This window comes from Rhinichthys klamathensis, unplaced genomic scaffold (genome assembly GCF_029890125.1).
Source record: "Rhinichthys klamathensis goyatoka isolate OS25496 unplaced genomic scaffold, OSU_Roscu_1.1 h1tg000197l_1, whole genome shotgun sequence".
In the NCBI taxonomy this organism is placed as follows: domain Eukaryota; kingdom Metazoa; phylum Chordata; class Actinopteri; order Cypriniformes; family Leuciscidae; genus Rhinichthys; species Rhinichthys klamathensis.
In genome coordinates this window covers 1,749,607-1,765,835 of record NW_026606723.1, presented here as the reverse complement: position 1 = coordinate 1,765,835, position 16,229 = coordinate 1,749,607, and the positions used below count along the sequence as shown (strand labels likewise).

General features: G+C 41.0%; 1 protein-coding gene across 3 annotated transcripts in view; it reads left to right on the top strand.

Moving 5' to 3' along the window:
* The first annotated feature begins 726 nt into the window (after nt 1-726).
* zbtb16a (zinc finger and BTB domain containing 16a) overlaps nt 727-16,229 on the top strand; it is a 123,244-nt gene continuing 107,741 nt past the window's right edge. For 2 of the 3 annotated variants that reach the window (XM_056263043.1, XM_056263041.1), the window contains exons 1-2: nt 727-838; nt 3,080-4,429. In XM_056263043.1, coding sequence (XP_056119018.1) covers nt 3,171-4,429 — 1,259 coding nt within the window. In that variant the 5' untranslated portion in view covers nt 727-838; nt 3,080-3,170. The remainder of the gene's footprint in view (nt 839-3,079; nt 4,430-16,229) is intronic. The other variant, XM_056263042.1, reaches the window with a different exon arrangement.

Here is a 16,229-nt window from a genome sequence, read left to right as displayed (position 1 = left end):
GTTACACCAACAATAATTTTCTACAGTGTGTAACAAATGTGTTGCACATTGTCAGTTCATGTTAGTTAATGAATGCATTAACTAATGTTACTAATTTAAGACCTTATTGAAAAGCATTACCTTATTATTATTAGTATTTATTTAAGTCTATTTATTTATTCTGAGCAGAATTAGAATCAAGTGTTTTATTGGCTCAAGCACACAAGAAGAAATTTGGCATGGTTACAAAAGCTTCTGGTAGCCTAAAATCTTATAAATAAAGGTTATTTATTGGCATATATGGCTCCATGAAGAACACCCGAACCGTTATATTTTAAAGAGTATCCTACTCAGAAATATAACAGCTAGACGAGAATTACAGTACACAAAAAAAACTTTTACGTTTACTAACATAATTATACAGAATGTGGCTTGCAAGAATGTGTACAAATAGTGGATATTGCACTTATTGGTTTGCAAAGGTCTAAATATAACATATCGCACAGAACTTTAATATTTCAGTCGGCGCAGAGCTCATTGAGAAGTTAGTCGGCTGTAGAAGTAGTAGCAAAGGTGATGATGCTTGAAGGTTAATGATTAAAGTCCAAACGCTGTGATAGATAGTGTCCCAGACACGCTGGCCTATATTCGACAGCCCCCTAGGTGTCTCACTTTAGCAGTGTTTGTCAGGACTCCGGCGAGGATGTGCGTTGACGTCACCGCAGTGTTGATTTGCTAAGCGGCGAGCAGAGAGGAGTTAGTGCGCGCGCGAGAGAGAGAGCGGGTACTGTGAACTGCGTTACTATGCTACAGTCCTAATAACCGCACGCTCGGAAGCCAAACGTGCAACACAGGTGAGGTGAGTACAGGCGCGCACCTTTAAAACACCCACAGCTCCTGACATACCCCTCTGTCTGTGTGTTTTCACTTTAGGGAAATGTTCACATTAAGAGATAATCGGCGTTGTGTTGATCAGATGTGTTTGCGCGCAGCATCACATCAAGTTACAGTGTTTCTACTGTTGCTTCAAGTGAAGGTGAATTTTGAGAGTGCACCGAAAAAGTACAAGTGTGGCTGTCAGCGTTGTGCAAGATCAGGGCAGCTGATGGATATGGCTGTTTATGTTCATCTTTACACATGTGGAGATGTTATGTTGACGTAAGCGTGTGTTTTAGTATTCGGGGGACGTGAGGTCTGCTCGCGCACCAGACAGTGACGTGCTTCCATGTGCTTTATTCTCAGCGTGACCGCTTCAAATTGAACGTTCAGACTGTTTAAATATGCCATAACTGAAGAAGTTTGTCGTTGATCAAACAGTTATCGGGTTTTTGATGATTATTTTGGTTGTCAGTAGGTCTGATCATTAAATCAGCGCCACCGTGGAGGTGAGTGTCGCTGTCTTTCAAAATGAACTGAATTGTATTGGTTGTTTTTTTTGTTGTTTTTTTAAGTAAAATGACTTTTGTTTTTCTTATGCCTGTTTTATTCCAATATTGAAATAGATTAGTTAAACCCAAACGCTATTGCTTGGCCTCTTGATGTGTCTATGAAATAACAGGCGGGTCCTTTAATTTAACGTTAAATTGATTCACGTGTGAACAGTCGAATAATCATGAATTGATCAGTCAAATGAGCTCTGCCTGGACTTTTCATTGATCTTTTTTAATCGTATATGAGGTAGATAGCCGTAATCACAGCAGTAGTTGAATAAAAGGATTAAAGGAATATGTATTGGTCGTTTATTGACTGTTGTTTTAGTTGTACAGTTCGCGTGCGTGAACTGGCGTCATTAGTGCTAGCATCTCATCAGTTACTGCGCTTCAAAGAAACTGTATTCATTTCTCACTTATTACTCGTCTTCCTGTATTCTCAGATAATTTAAACAGCGTGAAACCCCTGAAATATATTTCTCTCCTGTCGTCCTTTATCATAACTTTCCCTTATTTGCTATCGGAGACGGTAGGCTACATTTACAATGAAAAAGCCCGTCATTCACCGCTAAGATCATAGTGTTTGACAAGGACCATTAGCCTGCTCTTCTCTGGTGAGGGGTGAGGCTTTTTGTTGATAAAAAAAGTGGGAAATATTACATCTGAGTAAATCCCCCGTGTCTTATCTTCTATTTGAATGTATGTGATAATGTTATTAAAGGGACGACTTCCTCTCCGCTCTTACCAAATGTTACAGGTGGATCTTCCTCGGATTATGTTCACTCAAAAGTGATATTACTCAAATGCCACGGGAATTTTTTTTTTTTTTGTTATAATATAGTGCTAGGTTGTTGAACAAAGTACATTTTAAACTCAAATTATAGCTAGGGTGTATTTTTATTAAGTAGCCTAATAAATTGTGAGAATGGTGAAGTAAATGTAAAAAGTGAATTGTAAATGTAATGATAAATGGCCAACCATGAGCTTTTTTGTTAATTGACAAATGACAGTTTTTGTTTTTAAAGATTATATTTTATGTGTGTTGATGCTTTATCTTTAAAATATTATATAGCTATCTGATATCAGAAAAATGACATCTGTATATAATTTACATATGGTACATGGACGTGTATTTAAAATAAAAATGGCATTTTGATGCGTTTTAGGAGCTCTGAGCTGTTTTGTGTCATCCTCTGTTCCAACTATTCCTGGCAACAGCTTGCCTCACTCTCCATGCTCCGCTCAGTATCCCTGTCTGTGATGAGAATACTGAATAAGATGCCATTTCATTTCAGGAGGCTGTTGATGGGCTTTGTGAGGCGAGCTCGAACACATAGAAACAAAGGCTTGATTACTGTCAGCCTTTACTAGCACTAAAGCCAAGTTTCCCCATTTCTCATGTGGCCCACTTGTCGTTTTGGTTTATTTTGTGCGATTTGACAGACTTGTGGTCGGATTTTGCACTTGTTTCTTAGGAATCTTTTGCTGAAATATTTTTGGCTATTAAATGATGATTTCTTTTTAACAGTACAGAGTGCACCGTAAATGTAATTTATGGCATCTTTTTTTTAAATGGAAAAAATTTGAATGATAGATGTTAATGTAGAAACAAAGAATAAACATTGAGACTTTGTTGCATGTAACTGTGGGCCTCTTTCATCTCTTTCTAGATTGACCTTATCTTGTTTACAAAGATAACTGAACAGACTGCTACGTGGAAAGAAAGACTCATGAGTTGGCCGTGTGGATTTCAGAGACGTTATGGATTTGACTAAAGTGGGTATGATCCAGCTCCAGAACCCCAATCACCCCAATGCCCTGCTGCACAAGGCTAATCAAATGCGCCTGGCCGGCACACTGTGTGACGTGGTCATCATGGTGGACAGCCAGGAGTTCCACGCTCACCGGACCGTGCTGGCCTGCACCAGTAAGATGTTTGAGATCCTATTTCACCGCAACAGCCAACATTACACTCTGGACTTTCTCTCACCAAAGACCTTCCAGCAGATTCTGGAGTATGCCTATACTGCCACGCTCCAAGCTAAAGTGGAGGATCTGGATGACCTGCTGTACGCAGCAGAGATCTTAGAAATAGAGTACTTGGAGGAGCAATGCCTGAAGATACTGGAGACCATCCAGTCCTCAGATGAAAATGACACAGAGGTCAACATGAACGATGGCGGCACAGAAGACGACGAGGAACGCAAGGGACGGCACGGCAGGAACCTGGCGGGTTCGAAAAAGCATTCCGTGGAGGAAGGCGGCTACGTGTCGGCTGCCCAGCAAGCACTGGGGCTGCCAGGAATGGTGGATCAGAGTCCCTCGGTCTCCACCTCTTTCGGCCTCTCCACCATGAGCCCAACCAAAGCAGCCGTGGACAGCCTAATGAGCATCGGCCAGTCCCTCCTGCAGAGCACCATGCACCCCGGCGTGGGTGCCGAACATCCCCTGCATGGCAATTCCCACCCCATGATGGGAGAGATCAAGACGGAGATGATGCAAGTAGATGACAGCGGAGAGCATGAGAGCTCTAAAGCCATGGAGTCCAGCGCCTCCAGCAACGGCGAACGCAGCGGAGAGTCCGACAAGAACCGCGACGGGCCCGGCACCCCTACCAGGAGCAGTGTGATCACCAGTGCCCGTGAGCTGCACTATGTCAGGGAGGAAGGTGTGGGCGACCAGCAGGCTGAGGTCAGCCAAATGGGCTTGGAGGCCATGGCGGGGATGACCGAAAAACACTTGGCGTCACTCTACGGCATTCCTCCTAACCACAAGAATGAAGCGATGCTCTCTATGCCCGCCTCCATGGCCTCATCCTTGCACATGTCCCCAGCCCTGGCCATGTCCATGGACTTCAGTGCCTACGGGGGCTTGTTGCCTCAGAGCTTCATCCAGAGGGAGTTCTTCAGCAAGCTCGGCGAGTTAGCTGCCGGGATGAAGCCTGATGGCCGCGTCCCGAACGAGCGCTGCAACGTGTGTGGTGCCGAACTGCCTGACAATGAGGCCGTGGAGCAGCACAGGTAAGCTACCGTTTTCATTTTGTACATCAAGTTGGTGTGCATAAAAGCATGTTGATGTTTTTGTCTCCACTGGCAAAGGCAGGGTCCCTAATTCAATTAGTTTACCGCGCTCTGTGAAACAAAGGACCACAAGGTGCCCATTTTTAGAAATGCTTTTGATTAAAGAACTTGGTTGCAGAGAAATGTTAGTGGAAGATGAGTCATGATGGTTAACTGTTGATTGCTTATCATCTTTCATGCTGGAGGTCAATTTGCTTAACACTCTGCCTGCGGTGGATATGAGAGAGAGTGATTGCAGAGCTGATTTACGCACGTATGTTTTCCTCTTGCTTTGCCCTTATCAAGAAAAATTGCTCTTCAGCTAAAATAACATTTAAAAGGAGTGAGGGGAAAAATAGTTTCAATCAAGTTGCAATATAACTATTTGAAACAGTAAAAAATCACTCATACAGTTAATTCATCTTGAAAATGAATGTATTCTATAAACAGAAAATACAGTATAAATTAGGTGCCAATTTGCCAGTAGTAATGTTGACAATTCATAATAATAAAAAAAATACAGATTTTTTTTTTTATGAGCGTAAGAAATTGGTAAAAAAACAAAACAATTATAGACTTTTGACATGCTCAGTAGGTCAGTAAATGTGCTTGCAAGTTTATATTCTTCATCTTTACTGTAAGATGTCATTTTCGGATATATTGCCATAACTGCATACACAAGACAAGGCATTCCCAGTGTAGTGAAGAAAAATAATTATTTTTAACTTGGTTCCTTTAAGTGGGCTGTCTGTTTGTCACGGCTCCCAGGCGTTGGGTGCTGATCACTTCCAGGCCTGTGTTGGTGGCTGCCTTAGTGGTCCTGGAGAGGCTCTGGCTGAGCCCATTAGTTGCACCTGGAGAGGGGACAGGCTAATGGGAAGCAGCCTCCCCACCTACCCCTTGACCCCCATGGTGTGGCCAGTGATGAGTAGGCCAGCCTGGGCCCCAGCCACCCGGGACAAGGAGGGCCTTATTAGCTTTATGAGTAGAGCAGACTGTCCAGCCCAGGAAATGAGGGACTGTGTGTAGGACCCGGGCCGACCTCCACAGCGTAACCTTTTGGCCACTTTACTGGCCTCTGGTTTTTGTCAGTGTGACTTGTGGGGGTGTTGCAAGGAGCTGACATGAGGTGAGGAAATCCACGGCAGACGTTATCAGCTTTTGAAGGCCGTAGCCGCACCCTTGTTGCACAGAGTGTTGCTGTCGACTAGACAAGGCTTGCAGGATTCATTCGTCAAATTTATTTGTACAATATTTTAGAATTGGACAAAACATTTACATTTATTCAATTTGTCATAAGATCCAACAACATTCATAGTATAAAAAGCTATGATTGTTGTTACTGCACTTAAGAAACAGCTTATGACTCGAATGAGGAGCTGAATGTGTTTATTCTGTCATGAAGGAGGCTGTTCAGTTGCTGTCTAGCGGAGAGAATTTTGATGGGATAAAAGATAAAGTTAAAGTGAGCCAGTCATGCACATCCTGGAGTCAATTGCAGTGAGGTGCAATAAGATTATAAAGCAGCGACTGTATGAAAAGGCATTGAGGGAAAACACCACATGTGTCTCTTCAAAGAGATATTGATTATGTAGGTCCTGCCGTAGTCTGTACAAACCATAGTACGTTATTTTGATAATTGCGTGAGTTTTAGTGCCGCTTGTTTAAATGATTTCAGTAGATCCGCATACTGCGGGTTTCTTAATGACAGGCCCAGGATTGAGAAAAAAATGGTTGGAGCGTTCGTCCTTAATCTGTTGGAATGCACAACGGTGAAAGTTCATCTGAGGATTCAGTTTCAGTCCAAATATTCATGCGTCTTTGGAAGTGCTCAAGATGGCATTAATAAATCCCTCTTAATTACCTTCATTATTCACTGAGTGAAAAATGTTCATTCAACCTTATGAACTTTAAGGTTTGCGTTTATGTTTCAACAGAATAATTGACAAGCCGTGTTAATTTAAAAGTTCTCTGTGCTTGCTTTTGACTCATCGAAGTAAGCGCATTGGCATGTCAGATGTTCCGAATTTGACTAAAAAGGATGCAGCAGTTGCCGAAACATCCAGTGACATGTAATCGAAGTAGTTTAAGCAGCACTGTTGAGATTGAGATCAATATTGTTATTTGATTTGGTACATTAAATATTCTTAGGATGGTCACATTTCAGTTTAAATTTACATCATATCTTCACAGTATAAATTCACTGCTTCAAAAAAAAAAAATTCTAAATGACGCATGACAGTGATAATAGAATCTAATGTCAAATCATAAAAAAATCTAATGATATTTGATCCTTCCCCATTCTTATTTTATGCCAGAGATATCGGTTAGATGTACTTATCTACTTTACTTTCTTTTGAAGTTGCAATGATCTTCCTTTTTTTAATAAAAGGAATGAGTGTCAGATTTGCCATGGTGAGGTTTCCTTTTTAAAGGGTTTTTTTTCTATCACAGCTCTTGACGGCTTGCAGCAGACGGGGCGGCAGCTCTTGTGACTAATTACAGATTATTTTGCAACATCTTGTGCAGGGTTCCAGCCATCTCTAGCTCTCTACTTGAAAAATATTTCTATTTGAGAGTTCATTTAGGGCAAACAGGTCAAGCTAACGTCTGTAATTGTTTCCAGATTAGGCACAGGGTTTTTCTGTGTGTGTGTGTGTGTGTGTGTGTGTGCGCGCGCGCATTTGGGAGCGAATGCATCAGTAAGTGCTTGTTTCCTGTATAAATTTAGCTTGCTGCATTCATTCCCCATTGCCCTGGGTTATGTCATAAAGTTCTGAATGATATGTGCATCGCTTCTAAAACCATGCGAGTGTCAAGACTATCCTATTAACTAGACCACTGGAGAAATATTGTAATATCTGGAGTTAGATGGATGTCTGAGGGTTGCCTAAATGAACATGTTTATTTGTATTTCAAGCACCCAGAGTTCCCTACAGGAGCTAAATCTAAGCACGGTAGTAGATTTTTTTTTTTTTTTTTTTTTTTTTTTTTACATTTTGCCAAGGAAAACAGTTGTGGTCCTTTGACGCATGGAAACTTATTACAGAAATATTTCAGCAACCTGCCAAAAAGAAAATAATCAACATGCACAGCATCGAAATAATTCAGAAAGAAAGAGGGACCATTTTTTGGACCGCAGTCTATGTGAAAGAGATTGACGTAGGCCTAGATCATTTTTGAAAGCAATAGATGTTTGGTTCTTGTTCATGGCAGACAGGTGAAAGACGGTTGAACGTAGTCAAGCTAGCATAGGTAGTGCTAACTGTGGAGCTAGCTACGGTGTTTAAACAGGAGGCAGGGTCTTATCTGTGCATATCAGAGACAGATAACCCTGTGCTCTCCTTTCCACTACTATACCAAGAGCAGATGGGGATAAGTCCTCATGGTGCTGCAGAACGAGATAACACGAGGCTGCAGTGAGGTGAGAGGCACCTCACAACTTTCCTTGTATGCTCACAAGTGCAGCTGAATCTCACCACATAGCTGTAACTCCTGCCACGGCTGTTCCATGGTTATCTGACACAACATGAACTTGATGTTCCGTTTGTGTTCTGCTGCTGTAGCGTTAAACAGCGAGCAGCTATAATATGGTGTATTTTGTTGTCCGTCCCATGAAATTAGGAAAGTAAGTCCAGTGTTTCCCACAGGATTTTGTGAAACTGTGGTGGGTGGACCTCAGTGCACTTTGAGAGTTTAAAATTAAGAGCTCCAAACCATGTTCAGTGTGTCTTGTACCTTGTGGTATAGTGTCTCAGTCATTACATTACATACACTATTACTACTACTAATAATAACGTTCTAATATTATTCCTATGACAGTAACAGCCATAGATTGTAAAACAAATACGCTGAAAGATAAACAAAACTTTTTTAAATTAGTTTTGTCCTAAATCTTATCCATGCAAGAGATAAACCCGTGAGATTTTATTTTGACGGAAACTGCAGTCGAGCTTTTATTTTGGCAGAAAACAAGTGTACAAACGCTATGGGCAACTATGCAAATGTGAAAATAATGTACAACTGTGTTCCCAAATGCACACTAAACTCAGCACATGCACAGTTCACTGCATTCATTCACTGTGAACTGAGATGCGGAGCTGAACACGTGAGTGAAGTACGCACTTCTCATTGCCCAGCGCAAACAGACAGTCTTTTGATAAGGACACAAAGACTTATCGCACTTTCGATTTTAGTTTGTTTGACAGCAGTGGCGCAAAACATGACATTTAAAGAGCTTTTATGTTATTATGAGAAGTTTAAATATATTTTCGGGCCGCTACAGTCTACTTAATGGATGGGAAGCACTGAAATCTTTTTGTGGCGGTCAATGTTGATATTGTGTTGGTTGGGTCGCCACAAATAAATCAATGTAGGGGAAACACTGAAGTCATTTAGGTTTGGAACGTCATGAGGGTGAACTAATTTTTAGGTGAACTCTCCCTTTAAGACAAGACCATTTACCACGGCCATCTTGGTAACGCCCCTGGCCAGTGGTTTACTGTGCAGGTAATATGCTTACAAGCACCTATTTAGGACTGAAATTTCAGTCATCAAAATTGCATAATATATTTCAAATTGGTAATAAATTCAGTCAAAAAGTGCCATTTTATTAGAAAAACTTTTTCTGCATGTGCTTTCTAAATTAACATTATAGTACTTGGTTCTTTTAACTGAAACGCTGGACTTTCTCCCATTTATTTTGCTATGAGTGGCCAGTCTCCATCTCCTTACATTGTCTTTGGTGTGACTAAGACTTGGTCATATTTTTAATGCAAAATAAATTAAAACGAGGCTAGGAGTGGATAAACGTACCGTGTAGGATACGTGATGGATAGACGCATGTTACTTGCGTAATGTACAGTAGGGTTGTGCCGATAGTATCGTCTATCGACAATAGTCAGAGATGTCGCTGATGCCTTTGATATCAAGATGATAATTGTCTAATTTTTCCATAGATGTATTAAACTATTATAATCATTATCAGGCTAGTATTGTCATCAAATTAAACTTAATAACGACATCGTCCCTAATAACGACATCACCACATACTTGCGACTCCGACACGTGCATATGATGATTGAGGACTCCTCAATGAAAATGTTTTTATTTTAAAACAGACTACAAAACTACATTCCACATCGAAATTTAATTGCAAGGTGATCTATTCACAAGTTGTCAAGATTGCTTTTTATAAAATAAAAGTATCATTCTTATACAGTTGTTGTTTAAGCCAAGGCGAGCCGAAAACGGCGTTGTTTTGATTCCATAGCACATTAACAAAACATTTTAATTGCACTAATGACAATACAATTACTAATAAAAATTATTAATAATAATATTACAAAAATATTATTTTAGTTAAAAAATATTTTTTATTCCACCCCCGGACACACACCCACCAGCGAAAAAATCATGTTCTGGCGATCTCACAGGCTAACAATATGACTATGGAGCACATTGCCCAACACTAATGTTAAGGCATTATAAAGATCCTGGAAAGACAAACCCTGCAAGAAATTTTTGAACTTAGACAATTTATCCATTCAGCTTGCCTTAACTGTGAAACATCCACCATGCCAGCTAATTTGATAGTGTGGTGTTTAACTCTGGAGCTGTATGGTAATTAAGAATGATTGCAATTAAGCCAAAGAGACTTCAAACAAGTGGACCCTTCACTTTGTCAAGTTAGCCAATTAAGTTTCTAAAACTCCTCATGGCTGCTCTGAAAATGGGAATAATTCCCTCCAAAAATGATTTTGACATTTTCATACATTTCTGTAACAAGAAAATTTGTCTTGTATAAATTATGATTTTCCTATCTAAAAAATTTGAAATGCTAATTTCATGTTTGAGATGAGTTTTTTTGATGTTTTAAGGATGAAACTGTGAGTCATTGCCTAATTAAAGCTAGGCTACTTCTTTCTCATCCTCTATCGTAAAGAAGACAGCTAGAGGAAATCATTTAAGTAATGTGAATTCACAGGTTTTCGTTCTGTAACTTTATTTTACAATTGCATATTAATATACCATCACACACTTTTATAGTTTTAGTTAGCGATGAGTGAACTATATAAAGGGATAGTTCACCCAAATAAATTCTGTCATCATTTACTCACCCTGAAGTTGTACCAAACCTGTATGACTTACTTTCTGCTGAACACAAGATGTTTGTAATATATAGGCCTATTGACTTCTAAACTATATATATTTCTTTTCTATACTATGGAAGTGAATGCGCACCAAAACTGTTTGATTCCCGACATTCTTCAAAATGTCTTCTTTTGTGTTCAGCAGAAGAAAGAAAATCATACAGGTTTAGAACAACTTCACGGTGAGTAAATTATAACAGAATATTCATTTTTGTGTGAACTATCCCTTTAATGTCTTTAAGAAGTCTGTGTATCTGTATTTTTCAATGCTTTTTGTTTCAGATGCTAGTATTTGTCTATGCAGCCCACATACGGCCGCAGCTGGCAGGCGCCCAATTATGGACAGGCTTTAAAAGCCCCGCTTGAACTGTAAAGATTTACACCGCCACCCCTCTGATCTGGAATCTGCCTTCTGTCCTCACTGTCAAGACAAGAGATGTATCGATTAAAGACTTAACACTAGGTTGCATCATGTGTATTGGACTTGCGCACCTTGACTACAGCTCTGTATCTTCAGAGCCTTGCTGACGTAAAGAAGTTTGTTGATTCTTGTATCAGAGCAGTCCATCAGGTGAATTTCGCCACCAAACTCTTATTTGATTCACTTCTGTCCGCTTGTATCTGAGGCGTCGCCTACACTGGGCTCGGGTTCGGTACTCGAGTGTAGAAAATAAAGAGACTTTTTCTCTGGCACATGAATAAGGAATAAAAGTAAACAGACAGGCAAGCAGACAGCTCTGCCCCATATTATTAAAGCGATAGGCATCTGGCATGCCCAGTAAAAAGACATGACAGTTGCGCACAGGGCTTTTTTTTACTGAGGTGCTTTTCACTGGCCGCTTTCTTATCTGTTTTCTACAACTGGAGATGGAAGGATTACAGACAGAGCAGGGCGCTGCAAGCCCACTGCGGTGCCAGGTGACACACTAGCCGTCTGCGAATATATCTGAAGCCATTCTGCTCCACCACACATGTAGATGTGCGTATACATGCACCAAAATCAGATTTAAACAGTAACCGTGGAGATGTAGATGAAGCGAAAGCAGGCTGGTTGAGATAAGGCGCTGTTGTTTCATAGAAGGGGCCTTGTCGTTTTGGCCCTATTCTAGTCCTTTCTCACTTGTGTAATTGGTCAGAAGTCAGATTCACTGCTGGTCCGACTCTTTGTTCATTGGGCTGGATTTGATAGGGAAAAAAGCGATTAGTTGCTGTACTGCCACTTGTTTTTCTTAGAACTCCCAAAGTATTTTAAACAAAAATACATTACACTTCTTATGTCCTCAAAGAAAATCAGCCGCGTTTTATCACAGGTCCCTCTTTTCAGTAAGTACAGTGTTTTAATCCCATCAATATCCCATTAGCATCTGGTTTCTGGCTCCCGCAACATGAAAGAAGACGTGTCGGTTCCACCTCGCTAGTTCTAAGGCGCTGCCGAGCTCCGTATACAATGAAGGTCTGGAGCAAAGGGCCAAGCCAAGCGTGCACGAGGGCTGTGTGAATGCACTGCTGGGGCTTCGGAATCCCCTGGAAGTATCAAATCAGAACCTTCCTCAGGCTTCCACCGAGAGGGGCTCTAATTAGCTTCTTTGTTGCCTGTTGAATGGGGTGCCAGAGATTGGCAAGGGGCCCCCGATAGAGTGATACAAGTGTGCTATGGAGGGGGTCATAAAATACCCATCACATTAGATCTGTGTGATGTCGGACCAGGTAGGAAGCGGCCAAGCTGCACGTTACAGGATTTGTTTGTGTAAAATGAAATTACAAGCGTGGTTGTTGTTAGTTGCTTAAAATAAATCCATAAAGATGGTTAAAACTATAATGCTAATGAAGCTAATTTTAAGACTTTTTGCATAATGTTTACATCTGTTCTTTAGAAATTAATTGTGCCTGCATTGTAAAAAAAAAAAAAATCCACCTATACTTTAACTTCAAAATAATGCAGAACTGGATTTTCGAGTGCAAAAATTCACAGAACCACAGTAAAGTGACCGCAACTAAAGACACACGTTTTATTTATTTTTTTACTGTAGCTGCAGTTCACTGCTTAAAAGTGCTATTATTTAGTGAATTTATTTATTATTATTTACTGCATTCGCCTCCTTAGTGTTTTCTCAGTCTCTCTGGCCAATCTCTTTTCTTACACTCTCTAACTTCCTCTCTTTCTTCCTCTTTTTGCAAAGGGTGGAAATTAAGTTAGCATGGCCTAAAGAAGCATCCCTCTCTCTCTCCTCTATTATCTACTGCTGGAGGCATTTGCGAGATATGGGATGGCAACTCTCAGCGAACGCAGAAAGCCAACCGGCACGTTTTAAGCCATGTTGTAATCCAGGGGGATCAGTTGGATAAATGGTAGAATAAAGCTCAAACCATAATTGATTTATGTATTTGCTGACTGAAGATGCCTGCAGTGATCACTAGCAGGACAGAATGAATGATTAATGGCTTGGCCTTAAGAGAGCTTGTTTGAGTGAGAGGCCGTGCCCTGCACTTACATTACCAAATACATCTGAGCTGTAATTCAATAGAAGAGAGATTATTTCACTAAGCACACTACCTTCATTTAGCTCCAGATTGAGCGATGTCCATCAGTAAATCACCATTGTTTGGCATACGTTGTGACTGTCGTCGTGCTTTCTGCATCACTTGCGAGACCAAAAGCATTTTAGAAAACTAAAATGTCCCTGTAATGTTTTAATTACCTCAATGTCTGTTTCTCATGCTACGAACAGCCAATATTCTCTGTGACACACACTTTATTTCTCTCCCCGTCTGCTAGAGACAGACATGAAACTGAAATGTTTTGGGGTTTTTTGCAGATGAATTGATATAGTTTTCTACTCTCTCTCTCTCTCTCTCTCTCTGACTATTTTTGACCCGTCACCAAAATTGCACTTGAGTTTTATTGGCACGTTACACAGAGAGCTTTCTCTCCCTTTAGTTCAGGCTGAAGTGTTTTTGTGTTCCCTCACTGTCTGGGAGTCCAAAAGCCATTCCATTTACTGGACTGATCACCAGGGCTGCCCACTGTGACACGTCATGACTCACACGGCATCATTTCTGCTGTTTGTGTCCGTGGCAGAAGGAAACTGATGATGCTGTCAGGACATGCTGTACACCATTAAGCGTGGAGCAGAGCGGGAGAGCCACTCTGCTTCTCCCCGACATGAGCCACCACTGTCTCGCCTAGCAATTTTACACCCCGTGCTCTTTGTTTGACCTTCCCGTGAAAGAAAACTCACATTGATCCTGTCTTTGGGGGTTGGAGGCGTCTTTTAAAGAGCCAAAAATGCATTTGGCTGGGATTTCACATGTTGTTCAAGAAAAGCTATTGTGTCAGCCTGACTGTCTGATGCACGTTGGCTCGCTTTACACAACCTGGTTACTTTACTTGTCATTCAGTTGGTCTCTTCCTGTCTAAGTGGGAGTTCTCGGCCCAGAATAATCTATAATGAGGAGACCGTTTCCTGTGATTTAAAATGTGTGGCTTTTGCGAGACTAGAGAAGAGTTGGAGTCTTCAACAGGTGTTGGCGTCCTTATCAGCACATCAAACCTTATCTCAGAGGCTCAGCTTCCTGCATCCGCACGCATGCATCAGAATAACTTAGCCTCTGACCTTATTCCACACCTGCATCTTGTTCCTCACCAAGCCTGAGCTGGATTTCACCATTAATGGTAAGGTCACCTATCTGTGCTACTACTCTTCCAAATAAGACTATTGCGGTGCAGGTTCTCAAGATGTGGCTTTTGTGTTACTTTGTGGGAAAGAACCATTCGTTGCACTTGTATCATTAAGTACACATTTAGAGAATGAAGAAATGGAGGTTTGTTGTGGGCTTGGGTGGGTTGGCAAGATAAAAGGCGGTCTTGTAGAATGTATAGAGCTTGGTCGAGAGGTCTGACTGTGCTATTTTAAATCCTGACTTGGGTGTAGTGCTGAGAGGGTTGGGGTCTTAGAACCATGAGAGCTTCCATTGTGAAAGGTTAGTCTGTTACAGTAGAGTGGATGCAGGGGTCTTGCCACAGACAAAGGCGGGGTCAAACAGGCCCCCATTATTTACAGTAGTCCCTTTCATTGCCCAAGTGAAACTGGAGCCTCCAGGGGCCTCATGGGAAAAGCAGTGTTTTTGCTCAGTCAGGCCTTCAAAAAGGTCAAAGAGCATCATGGGTGGGGTGAGCTGACTTCCAGGCCTTCATAGAGGGTCTTTTATTGATCAGCAAAGAATCTGTCAAACAGACAAAGTTTAGAATAACAACAATGGCAATAACACATTTCCATGGTGGGACCAATATGTTCTTTAAGAAGAGGAGAAATATCAGTGAGATCATGTCTGATTTACATTGGTTGACTGACTTCTCCCAACTATTTATTTGTTTAAATCTGTGTTTATGTACGTTTAAATAAACACAAATTAAATTAAAATAATTGTTGATGTTTTTCATTTATTTTTACATAATTTATTTTTCATTTATTTATCATGGTTCTTTTGGCTTTGTGTGATTGGCAGTTCCTCAGGGAAATTAATCGCAATTGGACCACAGTGTCTGCAACAGTGCAGCTCCACATATGGTTTTATATTGTTTTAGTCATGCTCTTTGGAAAAAAAGACATGTTTTGTAATATTAGATGCCATCTTGTTGGACTCAATACCCAAAGCGTTCTGAAACCAATAGTATTTGTTTTCTTTCATTAAGTAAGGGAAAGTAGCCCAGCCAGCGCCTGGCTCCACTCAGCTTTATGAAGGAAAAAAAGCACCATCTGCCAGTAGAATCCCACATAATCTTGGCGTAATCTTGACTTAAATGTTAAGGATGAGAGCGAGAGTGTTCAAAGAGGGAGCCCTACATACAATACGCATAACAGAACAGTCTGCCGGAACAGATTTTATTATTTTTAGGCACACAATACAGACTGGGTCAGAGGTCATGGGGCAGAGGTCTGCGTGCGGGAGGTAGGAATGGGAGGGTCTCAGGGGTCCAGTGTTGACCCCAACCTTTCGGGCCATTGTCCTGAGGAGCACAAAGGATGGTCATCCTCCAGTTTGGCCTACCTCAAGCTGAGTTTGACAGAGGCTTTGAATTTGGTTGACACAACAGTGAACAATCAAAATGGTGAAAGAGCTTTTTTCTACAAACTCAGAAAAATATGCTAATAAAAATAGGCAAACCTTTTATTTTGCGTATAGCTAGAAATCTAAGCAATAATCAAGCCTATTAAATTATTTTAATAAGATGTTGTAAGAAATGGTATACTTTTTATGATACCTTTCCCATGATTTCCCCTCAAACACATAATACACCTGTTCCCCTCTCTCTCTCTCTCTCTCTCTCTCTCTCTCTCTCTCTCTCTCTCTCTCTCTCTCTCTCTCTCTCTCTCTCTCTCTCTCTCTCTCTCTCTCTCTCTCTCTCTCTCTCTCTCTCTCTCTCTCTCTCTCTCTCTGTGACTTGTTTTCTTAGAATTTATTTGTAGTGTTCTTCAGACTACACTAGAGAACCAATCACCTACATTAGGAGCACATCACTCTCCATCCACCTTACAGAGTTTGCTTCAGTTCGGTGGGCTGAAATAGAGTTGTGCTGTGGAAATACTGATGTGAGAGCGTGAAGTGGC